The 24834-nt window shown below is 52.6% G+C and overlaps 1 protein-coding gene across 3 annotated transcripts in view; it reads left to right on the forward strand.

Moving 5' to 3' along the window:
* Window positions 1-24834, forward strand: part of Tbc1d22a (TBC1 domain family, member 22A) — a 299373-nt gene that overhangs the window by 19657 nt on the left and 254882 nt on the right. For 2 of the 3 annotated variants that reach the window (XM_013025776.1, XM_013025778.1), the window contains exons 2-4: window positions 819-875; window positions 1815-2170; window positions 5850-6026. In XM_013025776.1, coding sequence (XP_012881230.1) covers window positions 819-875; window positions 1815-2170; window positions 5850-6026 — 590 coding nt within the window. The remainder of the gene's footprint in view (window positions 1-818; window positions 876-1814; window positions 2171-5849; window positions 6027-24834) is intronic. The other variant, XM_013025777.1, reaches the window with a different exon arrangement.

Here is a 24834-nt window from a genome sequence, read left to right on the forward strand (position 1 = left end):
TCCCCCCTCTCTCCCTCCCTCCCTCCCTCCCTCCCTCCCTCCCTTACTTCCTTCCTCCTGCCTTGTAACTAAGTTGATTTTAATTTTAGCTTTTATTTGTACGGCACATTTTTAATGGCTTTCCTGATGACATTTTGACATGTCTGTAGTCTGTCTGTTTTAGTAGACTGACAGCTCCGTTTTTCCTTTCCCTCTCCGAGGCCATTCTGGCCACCACCAGCCAAGGGCCGGACTCAGTGACGGAGTGCCATGTGGCTTAGTTTGTTTCTGTCACTTTTCCAAATCAACAGTGATGACTGTAGAGTTTTAGAGTAAATCCATTTAGTCTTTGCAGAAGTTTTGTTTGTCTCCTTGGGCAGTCCTGCAGTGTCTTCAGGCGGAGTCATACCTGATGAGAATTCCCAGTCCTGCTTGTGAAACGCTGCTGGGGCCGTGGCTGCAGTGACCCTCAGTGCTCCCAGAGGCCCAGGCCCTGGGCTGGCACTGGAGGCCCTGTGCAGGGAGGCGGCTGCAGGCCTGTAAGGGGCCTGTTTTCCCAGAGGGTCTGAATGCCTTGCCTGTGTCTTGGGTGTGGGCTGGTGGCACTGTTCATGCCTGCTCAGCTGGGTCCTAGGACCCTGGCCTGCTGCAGGGGCCCATGTTGCAGCCGATGGGGTGCTGCCTTCCCTGACAGGGCGGGGGGTCCTGGGTTGCCTTCCCTGACGGGGCGGGGGGCCCAGGGTTGCTGGCTCTTCTCTTGATTCAGTGGTGTGAGCTTGGGAAAGCTGAAGAAGAAATGAACGTCTTTTCTCTTTCTTTCTCTCTCTGTTAAACGCCAGCATCCAGCATGTGTACGGAGCCCAGCACCCACCTTTTGATCCACTGCTACATGGCACGTAAGTGACCTTTGCCCTCCCCGAGGGGGAGGCGGTGGTCCCTCCTCAATCCACAGTCTGGGCTGCTGTGTGTGTGACTGCTGTCCTTGTGGCCTTGCTGCAGCGGGCAGTGGATGGGCAGACCCCAGCCTTGCGTGGGGTGAGGGGGGGTGGGTCCCTGCGGGAATGGTTGACTGCTGCCCCTAGCTGGCTGGTGGCCTGGACCCCAGCTGTTCTTAGGGGCCCCCGTGACTCCCTGCCTGGCTGCTGTCCTCTCTGCGCCAAGCCCTGGCTCTTCCATCACTGGGCCAGAGCAGAGGGTGTAGGACTCAACTCTGGTCTGACATGTTTCCTGACTCTTGGTGGGGCTGATGTGTGGCCATGGCAGGGGCAGTCTCCTCTAAGTGGAAATGCTTCACACCTGCACATCAGCGGCCATGTGCTCCGCACAGTCCCGCCTGCCCTGCGCCCCGCAGCTGTCCCGTAGGGGTTTGGCTGACATGCTGGGAGGGAGGATGTGTTTTCGGTCCCTGGCACCACGGCCCCGGCCCTGCAGGCTGTGTCAGGTGGCAGAAGCTGCTAGCCTGACCTTTCCTGAGATGTTGTCACTCAGTCTTCTTGAGCTTTTTCTGCTCTTATTTTGAACCCCTGTGAGTTGTGTTTGCTTTCCTGTCACCCTCATCTAGCGTGAAGCATCTTCTTTTTTTTTTTTTGTTGGTCATGGGGCTTGAACTCTGGGCCTAGGCGCTGTCCCTCAGCTCTTCAGCTCAAGGCGAGTGCTCTACCACTTGAGCCACAGCGCCACTTTGGCTTTTTTCTGCTTATGTGGTGCTGAGTTGTTGAACCCAGGGCCTCATGCATGCAAGGCAAGCACTCTACCACTGAGCCACCTTCCCAGCCCCACAGCATGAACATCGTTAAGCCTCTGGGCTGCGCAGTAAAGATGCTTTTGCTTTGCAGCTTGCTCAAGTCCACACCCAAGGTGCCTACCACCCCGGTGAAGGCCAAAAGGGTCAGCACGTTCCAGGAGTTTGAGAGCAACACGAGCGATGCGTGGGACGCGGGGGAGGACGACGACGAGCTCCTGGCCATGGCGGCCGAGAGCCTGAACACGGAGGTGGTCATGGAGACGGCCCACCGCGTCCTGCGCAACCACAGGCAGCGGCAGGGCCAGCCCGCTCCTCCCCAGCCGCCAGTGCACGAGCAGGAGCCAAAGCTCGTGGCAGAGCCGCCTGTGGCTGAGCTTCCAGCAGCCCCAAGCGGCGACCTGCGGCTGGTGAAGTCGGTCAGCGAGAGCCACACGGCCTGTCCTGCAGGTAGGCGGGGCCGCCGAGGAGGCTGTGGGAGTTGAAGACCTCAAGGGCCATCTTCTACCCGGCATGCCTCTCCCAAGCAGGAGGGCAGCCTGCCCTTTCCCTTGTGTCCCAAAGTGCTTCCTTTGCTCCTCTGAGGAGCAGAGTGCCTCTCCTTCCAAATGGCTGCTGGGGGGGGGGGAGGGTTGTGGGAGGGGCGCAGGGAGCACAGGGGCTTGGGAAACCCTGCCCTCTGCGAAGGCACCACCGGCCCACCCCTCCCCAGGGTCGTCCTGGGGTCAGCATGTGCTCCCCACAGCTACAGGGGAGAGAGCTGGGATCTGCCTGCTAGCAGATGCATGTCTAGGCTTTATGCTAGGCTATATTTCAAGACTAAAATACCCTCTAGAAATTGGTGACTTCTAAAGAGCGTTCCAGGTCTTCAGGTGAGAGTGCTACGAACCATTTTACTTGATCATTTGGACCTGGAAGTAGTAAATCCGCTTTGGAGTTTTCAGTTGGCTTCAAGTTGTGGTGTCTACTTCCTGCCTCCTGATCAGTTTGGGCAGACGCTCTCCAGCTCTCCAGCTAGCTCCTTTGCTCACGCTGAACCATGATGTGCCATGGCGTCCGTTTGTTCAGATCTTTGGGGCCTGAGTGGAGCTCCTGTGACACCCCCATTTCTGGGGATGGTCCAGACCCTAGATGCAGGAACTGAGGGCCAGGCTAAGGTGTCTATTTGGGGGTCCTGACAAGAGGCCAGGCCAGGCTGTGTGCAGCCAGGCGGGAGAGCCATGGGATGTCACGTGGGATGCCCCTACTGTAAGCCAAAGTGTGACTTGAGAAGTGGCCAGGATGTCGGTGGCGGCGGTCCTTTACCTACCTAGGGTCAGCCTCTTTCCTCTGCTTCCTTTTGGGGCAAGCCTTTTTGAGAACTCCATTATAATAGTGATGATGATAATAATGTTGATACTGGCATCTCTTGTTCATTTACTGTCTGGCAAGTTCTGCAACCAGCCCCTTCAGTGATAAACCCATTAAACTTTATAGCGACTCCTTAAACTCAGCAAACTTCCAGGAGGGCAGAGGCATTGTTACTGCTCTTTCTCAGGCGAGGCATCCCTGGCTCTGAGCTGCTCACCCAGGGGTGGGGCTGGGGTTCAAACCCAGTCTGTGCTCTGTGCCTGTTCTCAGGGACTTTAGGTTGAGGCTTCAACAGATGAGCACACGAGTGGACAGCGTCCAGAGGCATCTGGGGGCTGTGGTCCCCGTTCTGTCCTGTTGAGGTAGGTCAGGGTGAAGGGTGAGGCTGTGAAGGCTACACAGAGAAAGAGAAGTCTGTTTCCTTTGAGCATCCCAGTGAGTTCTGTCCCCTGAGCACAGTTCTGTCTCTCCTGCCTACTGGACATGTCATTCCCTGCTTCTGTGTTCCTTTTTTTTTTCATTAATTATTACAAAGTTGATACACAGAGGGGTTACAATTATGTTTTTTTTTTGTTTGTTTGTTTGCTGGTCATGAACTCTGGGCCTGGGCGCTGTCCCTCAGCTCTTCAGCTAAAGGCTAGCACTCTACCACTTGAGCTATGGCTCCACCACCAGCTTTTTCTGCTTATGTGGTGCTGAGGAATCGAACCCAGGTCCTCATGCATGCAAGGCAAGCGCTCTACCACTGAGCCACCTTCCCAGCCCGGGGTTACAATTACATAAGTCAGGTGTTCTGTGTTCCTCTGAGCATCTGTTGCCTCTCCCTTCGTGCGTGTCACTTGGGGAATTTTGGGCTACCCCTGGGCCTTAACCTTGGCCACCATCCTGGGCAGATGGTTGAGCTGAGAGTTCAGTATAGTACGTGGCCATGGCTACCCTGCCCTGGGTCTCTACCTTTGGGCTTTCATGACTCCTCACCCCCCTTTCTCTTCTCTTCTCTTCTCTTCTCTTTTCTTCTCTTCTCTTCTCTTCTCTTCTCTTCTCTTCATGTGTGTGTGTGTGTGTGTGTGTGTGTGTGTGTGTGTATGTGTGTGTTGAACTCAAGGTCTGGTCTCTGTTCCTGAGCTTTTTTGTTCAAGGCTAATGCTCCACTTCTGGTTTTCTGGTGGTTAATTAGAGTTAAGAATCTCATGGACTTTCCTGTCTTGGCTGGCTTTGAACTGCGAGTCTCAGATTTTAGCCTCCTGATTAGTGAGGATTAGAGGTGTGAGACACCAGCATTAGACTCCTAACTTTCATGTATATATATATATATATTTTTTTTTCCCTTTTTTTCTTTTTGTTGGTTGTGGGGCTTGAACTCTGGGTCTGGGCATTGTCCCTGAGTTCTTCAGCTCAAGGCTAGTGCTCTACCACTTGAGCCACAGCGCCACTTCCAGTTTTCTGGCGGTTAATTGGAAATAGGAGTCTTATGGACTTTCCTGCCTGGGCTGGCTTTGAACAGCAATCCTCAGATCTCAGCCTCCTGAGTAGCTAGGATTATAGGTGTGAGCTACCGGCACCTGGCTTGCTAGATATCTTGATTGTCTTTGAGTGAATATAAGAGTATGTTCACACTGGCGGGGGGGTGGAGGGGTGTCAGGTGCACTTTGTTTACTTAGTGATGCTCGGTCAGTGGGAAGCAAGTCCTTCGCTGAGCTGGGATCTGGAGGCCCCTGCGGTGTGGGCAGTGGGCTTGATGCAGCTGGACCTGCATTGATGGTCACTGAGCTGTGGTGAGGTGGGTGTGGATGGTGGCTGATGGTGACCCATCATTCTCTGTGGGACAGCGATGTGCCTTCATTCAGGCCACAGGAGACCTGGTCAGTGCTCTGTTTCTACAGGGGATGTTGCTGCTGCTTTGCGGTCCTCTTTTAGAGTTGGGGGCCACAGTTCTGGGTGGAAAGGGTGGGTCTTTGGGGGGGTCATCCTTAATGGAGTCACCCTGTCTCTCGACGAGCCTCCTGCCTGTTGGCCTTGGTACTGGTGTGTGAGTGCCCGAGGCCTTCCCTGTCCCCTGCCTGTCTTCATGGGAGGATGGGGCATGCGATGTTGCTCCCTGCCTGGGTTTCCATCAGTCGGGGGCTCCTGTATGCAGAACGGGGGCACACCGGGCAGGGTGGGCGGGTGTGTGCTCTGGCACGACCTCAGTCTCTTCCTGGGGGTGGGTTGGGGGGGTCATCAGGTGCCTACCTTCCTCCCATTCCCTGTGCTGAGCTCCTGGAAGGTTCAGGCGGCAGAAGAGGCAGACAAGCTCAGCAGCCGGGGAAGAGGGACCCTTGCCGTGTCCTGGTCGCTTGCTCCTGTCCCCAGTTCCTTTGCAGGGCCACCCTTTTCCATATTGACGCAGCAGCCTGTCTCCTCTGCTGGGCCTGGTGGCCACACACACCTCTCTCAGCAGTCGGCCTGTTCTCACCCTGGCTGGCCGGATCTGCACCCTGGGCCCCATGGAAATCTCACCGCTAATGCTCCTGAGGGAGTTGGTCTGGCCTCTTCCGGCTATCACGATTTGCTTTAATGCAGCGAGGCAGACTGGTTTACTGCTGTGTGATGGGCGGAAGCAGGCCAGAGTGCTCACTGGGGGCTGACCAGGGAGGGAGCAGGGCCTGGGGTACTCACAGGGTGCTGTCCAGGGAGGGAGTGGGGAGGGAGCGGGCCTGGAGGGCTCAGAGGGAGTGCGCGTGGTGAGGAGTGATCTGAGCATGTGCTTGCCTTCACCCCTGTTCTGTCACCCCTGCAGCGAGCGCCAGCGACGCCATCCCTCTGCAGAGATCCCAGTCTCTCCCACACTCAGCCACCGTGGCTCTGGGAGGGACGTCTGACCCGATCACCCTCGGTGGCTCAGCACGGAGTAACAGAGAGGCCTCCCGGCTGGACAAGTTCAAGCAGTTGCTCGCTGGCCCCAACACCGACCTCGGTGAGTCCCTGCAGGCTGGAAACTGAGAGCAGTTTCTGGTGGTTTGGAAAGGAGGCCTTGTGTTCTGCCCCCCAGTGCAGGTGCCTTGGGGGAAATCGACCTCGTGGGACACGTGGCTGTACTTAGTTTCCTCTAGGTGTGCTGTGTTAACGTGGCTCCGGGGCGTTTCCTAGGGTTTTTTGGTTCATTTTCCCCCCATTGCCTCAGCACACCTTTCCGGCCGCTGTCCTGAAAGCCTGCTGCCCAGTGGCCATCCTCTGTTGATGCCACTCTGCGTTTTCTAGACGCTGGACCTTTTGGAGAATTAGGAGGGGCCTTGGTCCTGAGAGCACTCCTAGCCGGGACAAATGTGACTAGACAGTAATGGGGTGCCTGGAGAGCCCAAGGTGCAATGCCCAGCTCGGCCAGGAGGTGGCAAGTGGGGCACGTGGATGGGCCAGCGGGAACTACAGTTAGAGATGTGCTCCTGGAAGATTCTCAGTCAGAGAGGTAGCCAGGGTGCCACAGGGGTCGGAAGGCTGCGGCTGCGGCTGTTTTGGAGAGTCCTCACAGTTCCTAAGGTACAGCTCCACTCTGAGTCTGGGCTGTGAAGGGTTTTCCTTGTTAATTTTCATCCTTTTTCGATTCATTAATGTACAGTATGTTACGTACCGTAACACGGATGTCACACAGGGGTGTGTAATGGAAACGAACCCCTTACCCTGCCTTCTCACTATTCCAAGTGTTTCCTTCTGGAGGGGGCCTGTGCTGCTTTCGTCTTGAACAATATGTTGGATGGAATTTTATACATAGAGAATAGTTGCATAGTCTAAGTGACTCTCAGATATCCTTTGCAGTGTGTGCCAGTTGCTTACATTTTGCTCTGTCACGTTCTGCATGTGCATTTGTGTGTGTGTGTGTGTGTGTGTGTGTGTGGTGTGTGTGTGTGTGACTGTGTGTGTCAGTGTGTGAGAGCATGAGAGTGGGTGGAAATATTTTGTCCTTTACTCCAAAGATCTTCTTGTGTATTTCCAAAGAGTAAAACATTCTCCCAGTATAGTCATAGCACAGTTGTCAAAACAAAGAAATGGGGCATTGATATGAAACTCTTTGAACAGTACTCTTGTTATAATCCATATCTACATTTTTACAGTTATCCCAAGAATATGCTTTTTATCTTTTTTCCTAGTCCACAGTTCAGAATGGGGCTGTACATTTCATTTGGTCATCCTGTGTCTGTGGTGTCTGCTGACTTGGGACAGTGGCTTAGCCGCCTCTCGTGGTTTTGATCTCATAGGCAGTTCTTTACAGAATGTCTGTCAGTGTGCATTCGTCAGTGCTCCTTCCTGAGAAGGTATCGCCAGGGGTGGAGGCCTGTGGCGTTGGCTTGTTGTAGCCACGTTCATCACTTGGTGCTGATGCTGCCACATCTTTGCAATGAACCATGTATTTCCCTCGGTAACTTAGCAGCGGCGTGGAGAGAGGCTTTGGAGTCTGAATTAGATGTTTTCCTTCTCCATGTGGATGGCAACACTGTTCTGCACCTCACTTTTAACTGTACGTTTTCACACAGTCGTTTATAGAGCACCGCTGAGCTCTGTGGACACCTACGGGTGCTACACACGCCCTCTACTGGTGGGCAGGTGTATCACTGATTCTCTGTTAATCCGGACAACTGAGAACTTTTCTTTGGTGTCTGAACTCTGGTGATGGCATTTGCAGAGCATCCTTCCACGGGAATGGGGAAGAGCGGGAGCTGCCTGTAGTTTTGGTTTCAGGACGGGGTGGCTGCACGTCCCATCTACACAGACAGGATACCAAGGTGAACTGTGCGAGGGGGATGCGGTTTGAGGGGGCTGAGGCCCTTTCTCTCCTGGCATGCCAGGGGCTCCTCTGCCCTCTGGATATTGGAGGAGGACTCGACTGGTGTCTGGGAGAGCGGGTTCAGGTGTTGGGCTGCCTGGTGCAGAACTTGAGCGAGTTTGCTGTCATGAGAACCTGTGCCTTGTTCATCCGAAAGACTTGATGACAGCAGGACTGAGTTTGCAGATAAATAAGCTTGTGGCAGTGCTAGGCATATTGCAAACTCTTACTATGTCTCCACCATGTACTTTCATCATCATTATTCTTTTTACTTCCATTTGTCTTATCCTCTTCCTTTGGTTTTTGTGTATGTTTGTTTTCTGAAATGTTCTCACTCTGAAATGTTTGTTTTCTGAAAGGCTGGCCTCGAAGTCATGATCAGCCAAGCTCAGCCTCCCGTGTTCTGGGATTCCAAGTGTGTGCCCCTATTCCCCAATAACTTTGTTTTTATAATGCTGCTTATTATAGCGTGGTTCCTTTAGTGATCAATGCTAAGTGAATCGGTGTTTTCCTGGTTGTGTTTAGTTGTTCCCAGTTGCAGGCCGGCAGCAGGAAATGTCAGACGGTAACAGGCTCATTTGATGGGTGTCCCGTTCTGGTCAGGCTTGGAGTAGCAGCTGGAATCTTCTTGTGGTCTTTGTCAGTGGAGCACTGTTTGAAAAATAAGATCATACTTCCATATAAGGCTTTGAATGCGTGTTAAAAGAATGTGAGCCTGTGTGGGTAGGTTGGAAGGCTAACATGTCAAAATCAAATTATTTTGGTAGGTTGGTTGCAGTTATGGATTTTTTTCCCTTTTTCAGAATTCTATTTAAATATCAAATTTGAAACCAGAAAGTTAAGGCCAGAGGTTTCAAAGAAAAACAATTACTGGGTTTATATTTAGTGGCAAAAGAAAACATAGCCAGTAAATTGCTCGTTTTCCTAAAGCCTAAAGGTAGCTCTGAGGACAGTGGAATACATTATCTTCACATTTTGTAAAGCCCTAAGTGGCAAATATTTGCCAATGTTGGAGAAGCAAATTGCTGGTGTGCAGAATGCCCCCAGAAACACGCCTACCTGCTAAATACCAACGTCCGGCCGAGGGCTGCTTTCTTTGTTTAGCTTATGCTCTGTTAGGAGCCTAGGGATGAAAGTAGCAAATAGAACTTAACAGCTCATTCCTCTCTTCCCGTTGACTCAATATTTACTCATACAAAGATGGCCTGCTTTGAGGAAATGGCACTTGGAGGCGGTGTTTCTCACGTGTGCCTGGTGAATGGAGTGCCGTTTGGCGCTATGCGAGCCACACGCTCTGCTGAGGCTGCCCTGCGGCGGTGGGGCCCGGGAGGATGCGCTGTGCAGCTCGGCGCTGGCACTTGCTAGCCTCAGAAGCAGCAGGACAGAAGGCGTCTCCCTTCGCTGTGAACACAGGCACACAGCGGAGCTCCTGTTCCCCAGGTGAGCATCCTGTCTGGGCTCCAGGGTCAGAGCTTTGGATGGAGGGAGGAAGGTGACAAAGGTGGGAGCTGTGCTTGGGGAGAGCTGAGGTGAGCAGACGCCATGTCTGCTGGAGCCCTGCCCTGCTGCCGGGCCTGCGATAGCGGGAGACAGCGACCACTCGCACTCAGCGCCCATTGTGGTATGGGCCGTGCCCCGGCTCCTGGTGTGTGACTGACTGTCCGGGTGGCAGCCTCCGGCCTGTCCACTGCGAAGGGGCCCTCAGGCCTGCCTTGCAGGGCCCTGGAGGCAGGAAGGAGGTAATTCATGTGAAGTTCCTATAGTCTCTGTTTATTGAACACCTGCTGCTTGCAGGCATTGGGAAGGAACAGGGAGCCAGACCTGCATGGGCTCTGTTCCCAAGGAAGTGGCATTCTAGCATGGAGACAGACAGACAGACAGACAGATGCACCTCTAGTACTTCTGAAGCCATCAGCTGGCAGTTGGTGCCATGTGCTGGTGGCTGTAATCCTGGCTACTCAGGAAGCTGAGATCTGAGGATCACAGTTTGGAGCCAGCCAGGGCAGACACATCCATGAGGCACTTATCTCCAGTTAACCAGTGAAAAGCCAGAAGTGGGGGTGTGGCTCCAATGGCCTTGAGTGAACAAGGAGTGAGAACTTAAAGCCCTGAGTTCAAGTACTGGCACCAAAACACAAAACAAAAACAAAAAGGCAGTTGGTGCATGGGGAGAGGGGCATGTCTGGCTGCTGCTTCTGAGTGGATGCTGGCAAACCCCCACTGGAGGAGGGTGCTTTCCCTGGGCCTGTACAAAGGGCGGCACTTGGGGATGAGGAGGGCACTCCGAGGAGAGGGGCCAGGGCGGGGAGGGCTGCAGGCCTAGAGCCTGCTGTAGTGGAGGAAGGGAAAGCGGCTGCAGAAGATCCTGGCCCCCTGAAGACAGGGGCGGGAGGAGAGTCCGCGTGGCAAGAAGGCCTTGTATCCGGGTGCCGCCAGTGGGCTGGGCAGGTCCCTTCCCCCTCGGGCAGCTGCACGGGAAAGGGAGGGAAGTCAGGGTGGTAGCTGAGTCTGGGGGTAGGTGGCTGGGGCAGTGCCTTCCAGGCACTGTTCAGTGGGGCTGATAGAGTTGGGGGCTGAATGATCGGATGTTTTCCCTGTGGAATGAGAGAAGCTTCGTCGTAGTTTGTAACCTGGGGACCACAAGGTTAGGGGAGCAGCTGGGGAGCATAGCAATCAGAGCGTGGCCGTGCTGCTGAGGAGTCAAGATTCATGGCCCTCGGAACCAGAGCAGGAGAGCGGTGTATTTAGATCCTACGCGAGCTCACGGCTGCTGCCACTGCTGCTGCCACTGTGTACCCCGTGCTAGTCATCCTCCCCCACCCGCCCCCCGGTGCCCCTCCCCCCCCCCCCCCCCCCCGGCCCCCCCCCCCCCCCCCCCCCTGGTCCCCTGCTGAGGAAGTCAGCAAGGTTAGGTAAGCCGTGGGTTTGGCAGCCTTGTGGCGATCACACTGGGCATTACTAGTGCTTTCCAGAGGCCCCAAATGTTCCCCTCCTGGTGTGTGTGTGGGGTGTTTGATGAGACTCTGCCTTCTGGGCCAGGTGGAGAGGGCTTGCTGAAGGGATGCCTCCCTTGAGCTGTGGCCTCCTTCCCTGCAGCCAGCCAGCCAGCGCCCCGTGCTTCCCTCTAGCGGCCAGACATGGACATTGCAGCCCGTGCCACGCACAGCGCATGGGGCTGCTCTGAGCTCCATGTCCATGCGTTGGGTTGGGGTGTGAGTAGATGCTTGTGTCTGCCTGTTGGTGCTCAGTGTGTTCACTGAAAGGTGAACACAGGCTCTGAAGAGGTAATTGAGAAATACAGAGAGAGTACTAGATAATCCAGCTCTGGACTCTGCCTACCTGAACAGGGCCGCTGTGAGTTACTAGAATGTAAAGACTCCAGTGCACAGGACACAGACCTCTGCTTAGTCTTTGTGGAAGTTCCTCCTCCATCATTCCTGTGCACCCAGTGTCTGGGCCACAGCCCGCTGCTGGTCTCTAAGGCTGGGATGTGTCCTCCTCTCTCCCTCCCCCAGCCTCCTCTCCCCTGCTCTCCCCACGCCTCCCTCTTCCCTGCTGTGCCCTGTCCCCCCTGCTCTGTACCTCCACTTGGCTGTCTGTCTGTCTCTTTTCCGTGGTCCTCTGTTTCTGACCTAGTGGCTTAGGTAGGCCTGCTTGCATCCCGTCTGATCAGAGGTGCGGACCGCTTTGAGCTCTAGAGTCTGAGCCTGTTGAGCCAGTTCAGTTTCGGGTGACGCTTCCTCATGTCCGCGCTGTAGATGGGTGCCGGTGCCTCGTTTCTTCCTTCCTCTGTGGGGAACACCAGCATGGCCAGGGCCTCCACACTCCCTTCCCGCAGCCCTGGAGCTCTGCCTGACTTGCTTCCTCCAGATCCTTGTTCAGATGCCACCTCTTGGTCAGGCTGTCCTGACTGGGCTGTGAACAGCATGCCCTGTTCCCGCTGGGCCTGGCTTCTGCTTTCTTTCCAGAGCACCCCTCACCACCTCCACCGGCGTGTAGCCCTTGCCTGTCCCACAGGTCAATGCTCCAGTATAAGCCCTAGCAGTGCATGTGGGACAGGCAAGGGCTGCACGCCCATGCTGGTTTGCAGATCGTGGGTTCTTAGCTCTTAGCTTGCCTTTGCTAGTCTGTGGACTTCCCCAGTGTCGGCGGCCTCTGTTGTGCCCCTCCCCCCCATGAGGAGCATGTCTGCCAGTTCTCTGTGCTATTTTCTCATTGATAGGTTTCTGCAATGTTATCAATGGGATTATTTTTAAAAGCTGCAGAAACTGAAAAGGTTATAAATACAATAGACTAAAAATCGTTTGTCCCACTGTATCTGTTGTAGATTTGCTTTCTCTTTTCATCTGACTCAGTCTGTGTTAGTCAGTGTTTGCCAGTCCACGAAGTTCTCCATGGCGCCTTTTCTGCTGTCCTGCCGTCTGTTGGGCTCTTGTATATCACATGGTCAGTTCCGCGCACGCGCGCGCGCGCGCGTGTGTCTGTGTGTGTGTGCGTGTGTGTGTGTGATTTTCCATTTTCACTGCTAGGTGTGGTGTTTGGGCAGCATGTAATATCACTAGCTTCAAATGACCATAGTGAATATGATTTGTTGAAAGTTAAGTATTTCATTTAATACAGTTGAGTGTATAATTGGTTTAATAGGACCCTTTTAAGGCCCTTTCAGAGAGCTTGTTTCTATTGAGTAATGAATTGTGGTATGTAATCTTAAGAGCAAATATAAAATGTGTTTTTAAGTCTACTGTATAGTTTTAAAGGAACAGTTTGCAGTTTGCCTTTTTTCTCTAGGTTTGGGTATTCTACTTTCTGTAGACTTGGGTATTAAGTGATTGGGTAATTATGAGACTGGCATATGTTTTCGTGTTCGAGGGGAGGAGAAGGAAAGTGGAGAGGGGATGTAAGAGCTGCTGGACACTCCTCGCTTGCTCCTTCAGCATTTGTACTTGTTCTTGAATAGGGTGGAGTTTGTGCTCACTGCCTTGGCAGGGACTGTGAGTCTCTCATAGGCCATGAGTCCGTGAACTCCAGGAACCTGTAACAGCGCATCTGTGCAGTGGAGATGGAGCGGCCAACAGCTGTCAACGGCCGCTTCACCAGTCTACACGGGTGGCTGGGGCAACAGTCAACATGGGTACACATGGTAAGGGTTGCCTGGGCTACGTGTTTGCTGCAGGTCGCAGGAAACAATACTGAAGGGCCTTTAATTGGGCAGGGGTTGTTTTTCCCTGGGAGGCGTCTGGAGGTAGGTGGCTCTCTGGCTCAGCAGTTATCATCAGGAATCTAAGCTCCGAGTCACGTGTACATGCCAGGTGCTGGTCATCGACCTGCGGTGCCAAGAGTAGGCACCTGGCCTGTGTCTTGTCATCACTAAAGCCGACGTCTCTTTGAAGTGTAGTCCAGGTTGGTGGACTTTCCTCACAGAAAGCAAGAATTACTTTTAACAGAGCTGAGTGTCATGGTCACTGTAACGGTGAGGATGGTGACAGATGATGATGTAGTGACGGGAGGGTGATATCAGAGGATGGTTCGGTGATGTTGGTGATGGTATGGTAAAGGCTGTGATGGAGATGGTAGTGAGGGCCATTGACTGGTAATGGTGATAGTTGGGTCACAGTGGTGAGGGTGTTGGTAAGGGTGGTGGTGTGGTGGTGTGGTGGTGATAGCGGTGGTGGTGGTGGTGGAGGTGGTGGTGTGGTGGAGGTGGTGGTGGTGGTAGTGGTGTGGTGGTATGGTGGTGGTAGTATGGTGATGTGATAGTGGTGTCTCACTGGGAGCTGATCCTTAGGTGCTAAGGAGTTAGCTCCGTGTCTATGTAATGAATCCTTTTGCGTGTGGTGCTCTGACTACTTGTCCACTGTGCTGCCTTGCTGTCCCCTGCCAGGGTGGCAATCAGTGTTCACAAAGCCCCTCCTGCAGGATGTCTTACTCAGTTGTCACTGAGTCTGTGTGACACGTGAGGTGGTAGGAGCTGGTGATCACAGTTTGCAGAGGAGTAAGGTGAGGCTTGGAAAACACCGAGGGCCGTCTGCATGAGATTAGAAGGCTGAGGGGCCATCTGCCTGTTGGAAACCAGCGTAGCAACCGTTTGATTTAATTTAGGGTTCTCTATGTTATATACTATATTACGTGTTTCGGTAGGGAAATGAAAAATTCATTTTTAGAAATTTGAAGCAGGAAACAAAAAAAGTAGAAAAAGAATAACAAAAGAAATTTGATATGGGATCAAATCAAGCTGATGAAGAAACTGTGGCGTCCTGTCTGATGTCTAGCGGCGTGGGGGATGGGAGTGCTGGACGGTCCAGTGGCCATCCCTCCTGGCTTCCCTGGACGGCACATTTCAGAATAAAGAAGAAGCTGGGCTCTTGCAGAAAAGCAAAGCGTGGTACCTCCCCCACCCTCTGATTCTATTGTGTAACATGTGGTGGGGCTAGGTGACGCTTTGATGGCTTTTAGCCAACTCTTGAGGAAAATACAGACTCTGGGACTTTCTGGTACAATTCTATACAATATTGAAATTGATCCTAAAGAAAAAAAGTTCAAACTTGTCTAGAATGCTTAAAGACAGGATGTCAGCCGGGAGTAGTGGTCCAAGCCTGTAACCCCAGCGCTTGGGAAGCTGCTGCAGGATAATTTACAGTCTGGACTACCGCGGGCTACACAGGGAGACCCTGTCTCAGAATACACACAAAGCAAACAAAAGCCAAACAGCCAAAAAGGACTCCCCACAGACAAACAGACAAGACCCACAAGGCCATTTTTCTTAGGACAAGATATTCTAAAAATGTAAAAACAAAAAGGTTACCGCCCTCATCTGCCGGGGCTGCTGTGATCAAACACCAGACCCATGATTTACACACCTGGCATGCTTGTGGCTTTGGAGGCTGGGAATCCGTGCTGAAGGTGTTGGCTGATTCATTTTCTGGTGAGGACTCTTGCGCTTAAAGATATCACTCTGCCTGTGCTGTGCACTGTCGCTCCCGTTTGTGTGTGTGTGTGTGCAGTTGCCAGGGCTGTCAGACTGGGACCCTCCAACCCCCATGACCTCACCTGCCGTCAGTGGCCTGTGTGTGGGCCTCATCTCCAAGTCCTGTGTGGCGTAGAGTACCCTCACTAGGTCGTATGGGCTAACTTTAGATTGAACCCATGCATTTGTTTTAGGTTATAAAAATAAGATCAACTACATTATGGAAAGCGAGAAGTCTTAATGTCCAGTTACCCTGTCACCTTGGCTGGGTCGGATCTTGGGATTTAGTTAAAGTGGGGACAAGGACATGGGTGTGGGTGGGGTCCAGTGCAGCCATGCTTAGCCATCTCTCAGCAGAGCAACCTGGACAGCGTCCCTGTTTTTGATGAGCGCCGTCAGCTTCGGTGTTGTCATCTGAGAGACGGGTGGCACTGCTTTGGAGGCGTGTGAAGACGGTGCCGGGCACGGTTAGCAGATCATGGCCTGGCACACAGCCATGCGGCGTCCCCACCCCCAGGCTAGCCTTTTATTCCCAGTTAATATTACATAATAAGCTTTTCACGTTGCCACCTTCGTCCTAACCATCATTTTTTAAATAGCTGTGTAAAGTTTTGAAAATGTTCCTTGCTTAAAATTGTTATTAGAGTTGTTTATCTGTCTAACTCAATATTTAATTGATAGGCTTAATCAAGACCTAGACATGTTTAACAGTCATGTTGACTTGCAACATAAACTCTGGTAACAAAAGTGGTGTTTGTTGATGTTTTGGGGCTGGGAAAAGAGGTTCTAGGAATTCTGAAGCCTTGCTGTAGGGTCTGGGGCCCAGCAGTACTTATTCTTTATTTTTCATTCACTCATTATTTTAATTGAAAGAGCTGCATTTTAATACAAAGTGGAGGCTCTGAGATGCTCCCTGATGGCTCACACAGTGACAGGTCTCCCTCAAGATCCAGCCGCCACCCTGCTGTTTCTGGTCTCCTTCCAGAAATGGCTGCACATATTTGGTAAGGACATATAGGTGTGTGTAAGTGTACTGTCTCCTTCCTATTCTTTGAAAAGAACAAGTATGAGCATGTTGGCGCTCTGTGCTCTTTTCCTTACTGATGTGTCTACCTGGCAGAGGAGAACCCAGGGTAAGGAGATGCTCAGCAGACGCGCCCTGCTGAGTGTCCGAGTGGTGTACGTATCATTACATGTTCAAGAACAGTTGTCTTCTTAAAAAAGTTGAAGTGAGATTCGAATAACACATAGCAAACCATGTTAGGTTATTTCAGTGTATTTAGCACATCCATCTGCCAAGCAACCGTGACTCCAACTTCCCTAATGCACAAGACCAGAAGTTGTCATTGGAGGGTTTTTCTTTTCCTTCCTTCCTTCCATGCTTCCTTCCTCCTTCCTTCCTTCCTTCCTCTCTCTCTTTCTCTCTCTCTCTTTCTTTCTCTCTCTTTCTTTCTCTCTCTCTCTCTTTCTTTCTTTCTTTTCTTTTCTTTCTCTCTCTTGTGGGGCTTGAACTCTGGGCCTGGGTGCTGTCCCTCAGCTCTTCAGCTCAAGCTGAGTGCTCTACTACTTGAGCCACAGTGCCACTTCTGGTTTTCTGGTGATTAATTGGAGATAGGAATCTCACAGACTTTCCTGACTGGGCTGGCTTTGAACTGCGATTCTCAGATCTCAGCCTCCTGAGTAGCTAGAATTACAGGTGTAAGCTGCTGGTGCCCAGCTCTTTTCTTTAAAAACAAACAAAAGCAAAAATGTATTGATTATGACCTAATTGTTTTTTTTTTGGTTGTTGTTGTTGGTCATGGGGCTTGAACTCTGGTCCTGTGTGCTATCCCTGAACTCCTCAGCTTAGTGCTCCACCACTTGAGCCACAGAGCCACTTCTGGTTTTCTGCTGGTTAATTGGTGATAAGAGTCTCATGGACCTAACTGCTGGGCTGGCTTTGAACCACGATCCTCAGATCTCAGCCTCCTGAGTAGCTGGGATGACAGGTGTGACTGCTGGCACCCGGTAGGGTCTTTTATTTTTAAGATCATTAAACGGTGAGCCCTTCCTGGGCCCATCCAGGGGTGTCTCTTTGGCATGTCCCATGATCACACGCTTTACTTAAAGGTCAGCTCTGTCTTCTCCCTCACATGGGCAGCACGGGGGCTATGGGGCACAGCCTGGATGTTGGTATTGATGTACTGCTGACATCTGGCTAAATAAGAGGCTCAAGGCAATGTGTGAACAGCTCATCTCTTCTTGGCATTTCTGTGCTTTTCCCTGGTTTCCTTGGTCCCTGGTTAGCATCCTGAGTGGGCTGGGAGGTGCTGGTGAGGCGAAGGGTCACCTCCCTGTGGTGTGTGTCAGGCGATGGGCGCTGCTGTGTGCTTGCCCTCTCCTGCCTTGTTCTCCACGTGTATCTCTGTCACTGTCCCTGCAGCATCACGGTGATTTTGCAGTCTGGAAGGCCAGCCCTTAAGGCTTTATCTCAGATCTTGAGCCAAGTGTACGGGGCTTGCCTCTAGGGTCCTCTCACTGGGGTGTGAGCTACCCCACCCGCTTTGGTGGCTTCTGGTTGGGGAGCATTGCTAGCATGGCCAGGCTGGGTCAGCGTCTTGTCATCTGACTCCTGGTACTTGACATGACAGGACTTGTCACCAAGGACAGCATTGCCAGCTGCCCTGAGGCTCCTGGGGAGGCACACGACACGACAGCGGATTTGCTTTGCACTCGGTTCATGCTTCAGGGTGTTTTCCTTGTGCTGGATAGTGCTAAGCACTAGTGTGAGCTGGGGGGCTCCCTGGGCCTGGCATCCCTGGGTATTTCTTGCCTCCCGGCATGATTGACGGCATGGAGATGGCGTGGCTGTCCTGAGCAGAGCGCGGCAGCAGGGAGGAGGCCGTGCAGCGCCCTGGGCTGTCCGTGAAGCGGCGCGTGCAGCCGGACACTCTGAAAGATGCTCACGGTGCGGATGGCCTCTGGGTCGGCCAGTGGGTAGAGCGGACCTGATGCCAGCCGAGTCTGAGAGGGTGGGGACCAGCCTGCACCTTGCAGGAGTGGCGCTTCTGTGAAGAAAGCAGCAGTAGGAAAAGCCAAGAGTGAAGATGGGTGAGGTTTCAGTGGGCAGGCTGCCGGGCCAGGCATTGGGTTTTGAAGCGGCTATGGTACTGTGAACAAAAAACCATCCCAACAAACCCAACCCAACCCGAAACAGCCCTGGCAGTGGAGGTGCTGAGCTCCTGGTTCAGGCCTGCCTCTGTCAGCTGCAGACCTTGTCACTACAGAATCCATCTTTGCCTTGGCGTCCTTGTCAGTCAAATCAAGGAACTGGTGCGAATGGTTGCAAAGGTGTGAATAATGTGTGACACTTGAACTTGGTTCTGTGGGTACTTGGGAGCTGTGGCAGGTTTTGGGCAGGGGAGTGGAATGATGAGAGCTGTGCTTTGGGGAGGTTAATCAGGCTTCTGTTCCTTTGTGATAGTTCTGCTGTAGGCCTGGAAGTGGCAATGTGTGGGTGACGCTTTGAAATCCGGCAGCAAGTGAATTACTGTGCTCTGTCTGAACTGCAGCTGTTTGGAACTCCCTCCTGCCATCTCTGGGCCTGATGGAGGCCTGGGCTCCCTGCCGCCGCCTCCTCCTGTCTGCTCACTCCCCGGCATTGCCCCTTTCTTCTCTGCACACCCTGTGGTCACAGCAGGCTCAGGTCTAATGAGGCGAGTGGAGCTGGCGTGCGGTGGTGAGTAGACGCAGGGATTGTCCGTGAATCATGAGGATCACAAGTGGCTGGGTGAGAGGCTGGCATCTGAAGCCTGCAGGCCGGGAGGCGCCGGCACGTTCACCGTCTGCGACCTCCTCAGCCCTCTCGGTGTGGAACTGCTCACTGGCCGCCCCTCTGCTGACTGCTGTGGCTGTGTCTGATTCTCCAGGCCATTTAGAAATGGTTTCCTGGGACAGTTGACAGGAGCCACTGGCAGAGGGCTTATTGTGTTGAATCCAAGTGGGTTTTGTTTGACAGTGCAGCCAAGTTGGACTTTGGGATGACCTTATTGAACTTAGTTTTATTACCATACTTGTCACATTTAGGAACTGCCGTTTGATTTACATGAAAGTATTTCCTACTTGTAAACCCAAATCTGTATTAACCTTGCTGTGGGCCGCTGCTGCAGCTGCTGCCTCTTCCTCCCTCTGCTCCTCCCCTTCTCTCCTCCCCCTCTCCTGCTCCCCCTTCTCCGTCTCCTCTTCCCTCTCCTCAAACTTGGTAGGCAGGTGCACTACCTCAACAGGCCCCTGGCCCTTTTTTTTGTGCTTTTATTTTTGAGATTAGGCCCCCCTTCTTTGCGGGTGTGTCTCTGATGTTTCCCGACTGCCATCCACCTGGTCTAGCCTCTCGTCCCAGCAGGGATGACGGGCATGCTCCACTGTGCCCAGCTATCCAGTAACAATGGTTCTCGTGAGCTTTTCTGCCTGGACTGGCTTCAAACTGTGTCCCAATCTCAGCCTCTTAAATGGCTAAGATTACAGGCATCTGGCTGCTTGTGTACTTTGCTGGTATTTTATTTCTAGCTTCTTTTGATGCTCACCATTTAGCAATTTGTTTCCTAGCAAGTGTGGTCGTCCCCATCATTGGTGGATTCTGTGTGTTCTGGCTGTCCGTGGGCGACACACATCCCAGCCTCTGCTCCCGGTCCACTGTACTGTGTGTCTCTCTGGTGGCCCCCGAGACCTTTGTGAACGCAGGCCACTGAATTTCATTTGCTCTCTCTTTACTTTAATGTCCTTCTAGATCAGTCCATTAAATACTTCAGCAAAGCACACGCTTTTCTTCGTTTGTTCATGGTTATTTACTCAATAAAGTGTCTGTTGAATTACTAAGATGTGGATTTCTTTGAGTGTGTCAATTCTATCAGGAGCCATTAAAACTTTTCGAGTTTTCTATGCTTGAAAACGGTCTCCATTACATAAACCAAATATTAAAGTATAATAACTATTTAACAAAGTCATTTTTTGATCTTTAGTATGCAGCATTTAATTTACAGTTACTTTCAGTGACATTTTAAATTTGCTTTGGCCAATTTGATCTGTTCTGTAGAGAGAGAAGTCTTATTTTCATTTTAACTTTTTCTTATCGCTTTCATTTTCCTGAGTTGGAGGGAAAACACTTTTACTGATAATGAAAATTACTTCGGATTACTTCATTCAGTCACAGTATGGAGTGAGCTCCCGTAAGGCTGGACCCAGGTCCAGAACTTTGTTGAATCAGGAAGAAAATCTGTAGCAGCAGATCCTACAGAATGAGTGTCCGGCGTACTTGTGTAGTTTCTGAAAACCTGTGGAACAGGGCGCGCTTTCTACAGAGGTTGTGGCTGAGTGTGAGTCCTCATGCCAGGCGGTGGCCACCTGGATTGAGCTTCCACTGTGGTATGGGCGGGCTTCCCCTTCCCCTTTACCTGGGTTGTGGTCTGAGTTGAGTTTTCCCTTGGCCTGAGTTGAGATGGCTTTGAGACCTGTGTTGAGCGCTCCCCCTTGAACTCATTGAGCTCTTCCCTCGGCCCTACTTGAACTGGGTGGAGGTTTCCACTGACCCACATTAAGCTTCTACCTTGACCCAAGAAGAACTCTCCCCCTGATAGCCTGTATTTATAATGCACGACTGTACACCAGGTGTGGTGTGAGGTGTTCTTTGTGGATTGTGTGACCACTTCCCATGGCACGCTGTGAGGTTATTGTTTTCGTTTGACAGTGGGGGCTGAGTATTTCGGGGGTAACGTGTGCTCACGGTTAACAACAGTAGGATGTGAGAAGGTTGGGCTTAGACTTCAGTGTGCCCCACTGTGACCGCTGGGGGTGCCTGCTTCAGGCCTTTCAGCCCAGGCTCAGGAGGGGAGAGGAAAACGAACCTGTGTGGCTGCTGTCTGACCCTTCCTGGTGGCCGGAGGAGTTCATCCTGTGTCTTTGGTAGGCCTCCAGTGCCTTTTCCTTTTTAGATGACCTTGGCTTAAGCAGCTTATCTTAACACTGTATCTGTCTATTTCTACTTCTTGTAAACATTTTTTCTTGGGGCACTACTTTTTTTTTTAAAGTGATTGTTAATGGCTTTTTTTGTCAGTCATGGAGCTTGAACTCTGGGCCTGGGCACTGTCCCTCAGCTCTTCAGCTCACAGCACCACTTCCAGTTTTCCTGCCTGGGCTGGCTTTGAACTGCGATCCTCAGATTGCATGCTCCTGAGTAGCTAGGATGACAGCCGTGAGCTACCAACCAGCTCAGTACCTGGCTGCAGTCTTCTTTAAATTAGTCCTTTCTTCTGTTTTCTCAAAGATGGAATGTTCCTTCAGCCATTCTGCTGTTATCTGGAGAGTTTATACTGTTTCCCATCTTGTTAGCATCTCATTTATTGTTTCTACTTCCCTGTGAGCACCTCCCGGAACCCAGTGCCTTGAGCACCTTCTGTAGCACTACCTTAGCATGAGTCCCTGCGCAAGGCCTTGGGGTTAGCTGGTGTTAAGTGTTTGTGGCTTGTGTGCTTGTGGTGGTGTGTTGACCCCATGGCTCCCTGCTGCTCCGTGTGGCTTGATGGCAGCTCTTGACTTGATTAGTCTTTGCTCTTTGTTTCATCCACATCAGAGCTTTTGAATTGAAGTAACCTTGGACACACAGCAATTTGGGGGGGGCCCTGTGCTGCTGCTGAACTCACACCAGGCCATCCTGCTTTTCCTGTGTGTGGTCTGCCTAGGTTTTCTTCATAAAATTTTCTGGGTTCTTCGAAAGCTGGTGGGCAGTTTTAACAAGATTATAGCCATTTCTTTCTTTGTTTCTTTTTTTTCTTTTCTTTTCTTTTTTTTGTCAGTCGGTTGTGGGGCTTGAACTCTCTGGGCCTGGGCGCTGTCCTTGTGCTCTTCAGCTCAAGGCGAGCACTCTACCACTTGTGCCACAGCACCACTTGGGGCGGGGGGGGGGGGTTGGAGATAAGAGTCCATTTCTTATTCTGATTAACTTATTTGTTCTTTACTAATGAGTGCATCCATTTGCTGATGGAGTTGTCTGGTCCTTTCTTTGAAACCCTTCCTTAGACACTTGCCTGGTGCTGGGTGCTAAGTACCGAAGGCTGTGTTGAGTGGTGGCACTCCCGCCCCGGGGGGAGCTTCTCCATGCTGAGTGTGGGAGGGGGAAGGGAGGCCTCGTGGGAGGCTCACTGGGGTGAGCTGCTGGTGGGCCGGGCTGTGTGTGGCAGTGTGCTAGGGGTCCCCTGTGGAATCGCATAGAAGCTGGCAAATGCTGCAGCTGGTGGGGGTCGGGGCACAGCCCTGTGGCCAGAGAGCAGTTTGGATTTTTTCCTGCAGGTGGTGGCCTTTCTCTGCTCATCCTTCCTGAACGGCATCTCACTTTTGGGGTGAAGGCCACGGTTTTGGGGAGTCTGAACCATCCTCTAGCTGTGTTTCTTACCACTCCCCTTCTTTGCTCTTCATGCCTCATGCCCTGTGGCCCCAAAGCCTCTGCCCGCTCCTTGGATCCTGTCCTGCTGTCCTGGCTTCCTGCGGGCCCTCTGCCCTGCCGCGGAGCGACTCCCCCTTCCTCGGAGCTCCACCACTGGGTGGCGCTGTGTTACCTGTCCCCCCACTTGTGTGCATCCTGGGCCTGGAGGCCTGTGGGGAGGGACAGTGCCAGCAGTGCTTTGTGAGTATGTGGTACCTGGCACTACTTTGAGTTGTATTTGGCCTTTCCTTGATCTCAATTAAAAAATGTGGTGTGAGAAATTCACTGCCCCTCCCTGAGCAGGGTGAATTATTTCCAGTAGGATCTGACAGCTTCTGTGGAGAACTTGAAGGAGAGCAGCCCCTGGCTAAGCCACCCCAACAACAGCCCCGCGCGGGCAGTGTTAGGGTTTTTGTTGGGGCTGTGGTTGCTTGCGCAGTGAAGTGGGGGAGTTGGTGCCTGCATTGAGTCAGCAGGGGATGGGTGTTAGAGAAAAAGTGGAGAGAAAGAGTAGACAGAGAGATGGCTCTGCACCAACTCGGGTTTATTAGAAACCCCCCGTGGGGTGGTGGGCTCAGCCGAAGCGGAGACCCCTCGCTCACAATCTGGGTGTCGGTAGAGGGTCTGGAGGGTGCTGGCATTGTCTATGGAAGTGATGCGTGGTGGACGCATGGGGAGGCGGGGAGGGCTGAGCCAGGGCGTCTGCTCGGGGTCCACGCTGGGGACGCGCTTGGGTCTGGTCCTGGGGCGTGAGGTGGTCTGGTCTGGGAAAGAAGGTAAGGCAGGGTGTTAGTGAGTCAAGGTGCTGTTCTGGGGCCTCAAGATAGGCTCTCTGATGTAACCGTGGGTGACAGAGTGAGGCCATGACCAGGGCTGAGGTGAGCTGAGTGGAAGCTAAGCCAGTCAAGAGGCCTGGCTGCATGGAGTGGAGCCTGGCTGGCCCCGGAGTGCCGCTGCGCTCAGGTCACAGGTCAGGGGCCCGGGACTCACACAAGAAGGGCCTTTCTCCCAGGAGCCCCTCCTTCCCGCCCAGGCACGGGACAGGAGCATACCCAGTGCTGGGACTACACAGACTTCCTGGGGCTCTGCATGGCAGGGGCCTGCGGCCAGCATATGGACCCCGTGAGCCTCACCACTCACTCACAGAGAGGCATTGAGAACGGCTCTAGAATAGCGTCTGGCACTTTGCGGGTGTCACAGGGCCGGGAGCTTCAGCAGGTAGCCCTTAAGACGCACTGGACTCTGCGCCGTCTGCACATGAGGAACTGTGGAACTCTGCACTGCAGTGCATGTTTGGGGATAGCCCTGTCAGGGGTGGGGGAAGAGAATGGTACTGCTCGTGCTTTGCCACGTGGACTGTTGTTATAACTAGGAAGTACCGAGTGGCAGGTAAAATTAACATTGATGTGCTTTATTTAGTAACCTGGATTATAAAAATAGTATACCAGGAATCCAGTACGTAATCATTTTAAAGAGAGTAACTGTCTTTGCACTCAGTCTGGAGTGTGTCTCACACACCCCTGTGCTGGCCAGCATGGGACTGGAGTGGGGCGGGCTGCGGGGCTGCTCACCGCAGCTGGTGATGCGGGCACACTGCCTCACAAGGTGGCATTTCATCCAACTCCACCTGAAAGCTGGGCGGGAATCCGCCGTGCAGTGGTGTGGGCCGGCGCTGTCTGTGGCTGCAAGCTTGCCAGTGACGGGCTCTGGGGATGTCATGCTGGCTGCAGTGGAAAACCAGCGAGGGGGCTTTAGACCAGGGGGTTTCTAAGATGGGACTTAGGCTTTTGGAAATTCATTTTGGAGGTGGGCATGGTTGCATAGGCCTATCATCCCAACTATTCAGGAGACAGAGGTCAGAGGATCTGTAGTTCCAGGTTAGCCAGGGCAAAGTTAGTACAACTATATCTCAAAGAATAGACGAGGTGTTGGGGTGTGAACCTGCAATCTCAGTATTTTTCAAACATGAGAGGCTGGGATAGGAGGATCTCTTCCTAGGCCAGACCCAGGCAGAAGCATGAGACCTTATCTGAGAAATAAATGAAACCAAAAGGCAGTGGGTGTATGGTTCAAGTGGTAGAGGACCCTGAGGCCAAACTCCCCAAAAGAAAAGTCTCTGTGGCCTTTGTTTTGAGGGAGGAAGGAAGAGCAGGTGGGAGGGTAGGGACCACAGGAGTAAGGAAGGGATGTGGGTAGAGAGTGGGGCTTGTGGATGGGCTGAGCAAGAAGGGCCATGAAGAGTGGCAGCCGGCCTGTGGCTGGGCAGTGGGGTGGTGGGGCAGTTACTGAGATAGGGTACATGCGTATGAACAGATTTGGGGGCAGAGAATGTGCCCGGGGTATAGAAGGCTTGAGGTGCCATTGAGCTGATGGAAAAGGGCTTGTGATGGGGTGCTGGAGTCACATGGTGACTTGCCTGTCACCCTCTGTCCTTCTTGGATTAGCACACGTGTATGTGTGTGTGTGTGTGTGTGTGTGTGTGTGTGTGTGTTATAAGAGAGGTAGATTGGGGGGCTGGGAAGATGGCTCAGTGGTAGAGCGCTTGCCTT

This window comes from Dipodomys ordii, unplaced genomic scaffold (assembly GCF_000151885.1).
Source record: "Dipodomys ordii isolate 6190 unplaced genomic scaffold, Dord_2.0 Scaffold87, whole genome shotgun sequence".
Taxonomy (NCBI): domain Eukaryota; kingdom Metazoa; phylum Chordata; class Mammalia; order Rodentia; family Heteromyidae; genus Dipodomys; species Dipodomys ordii.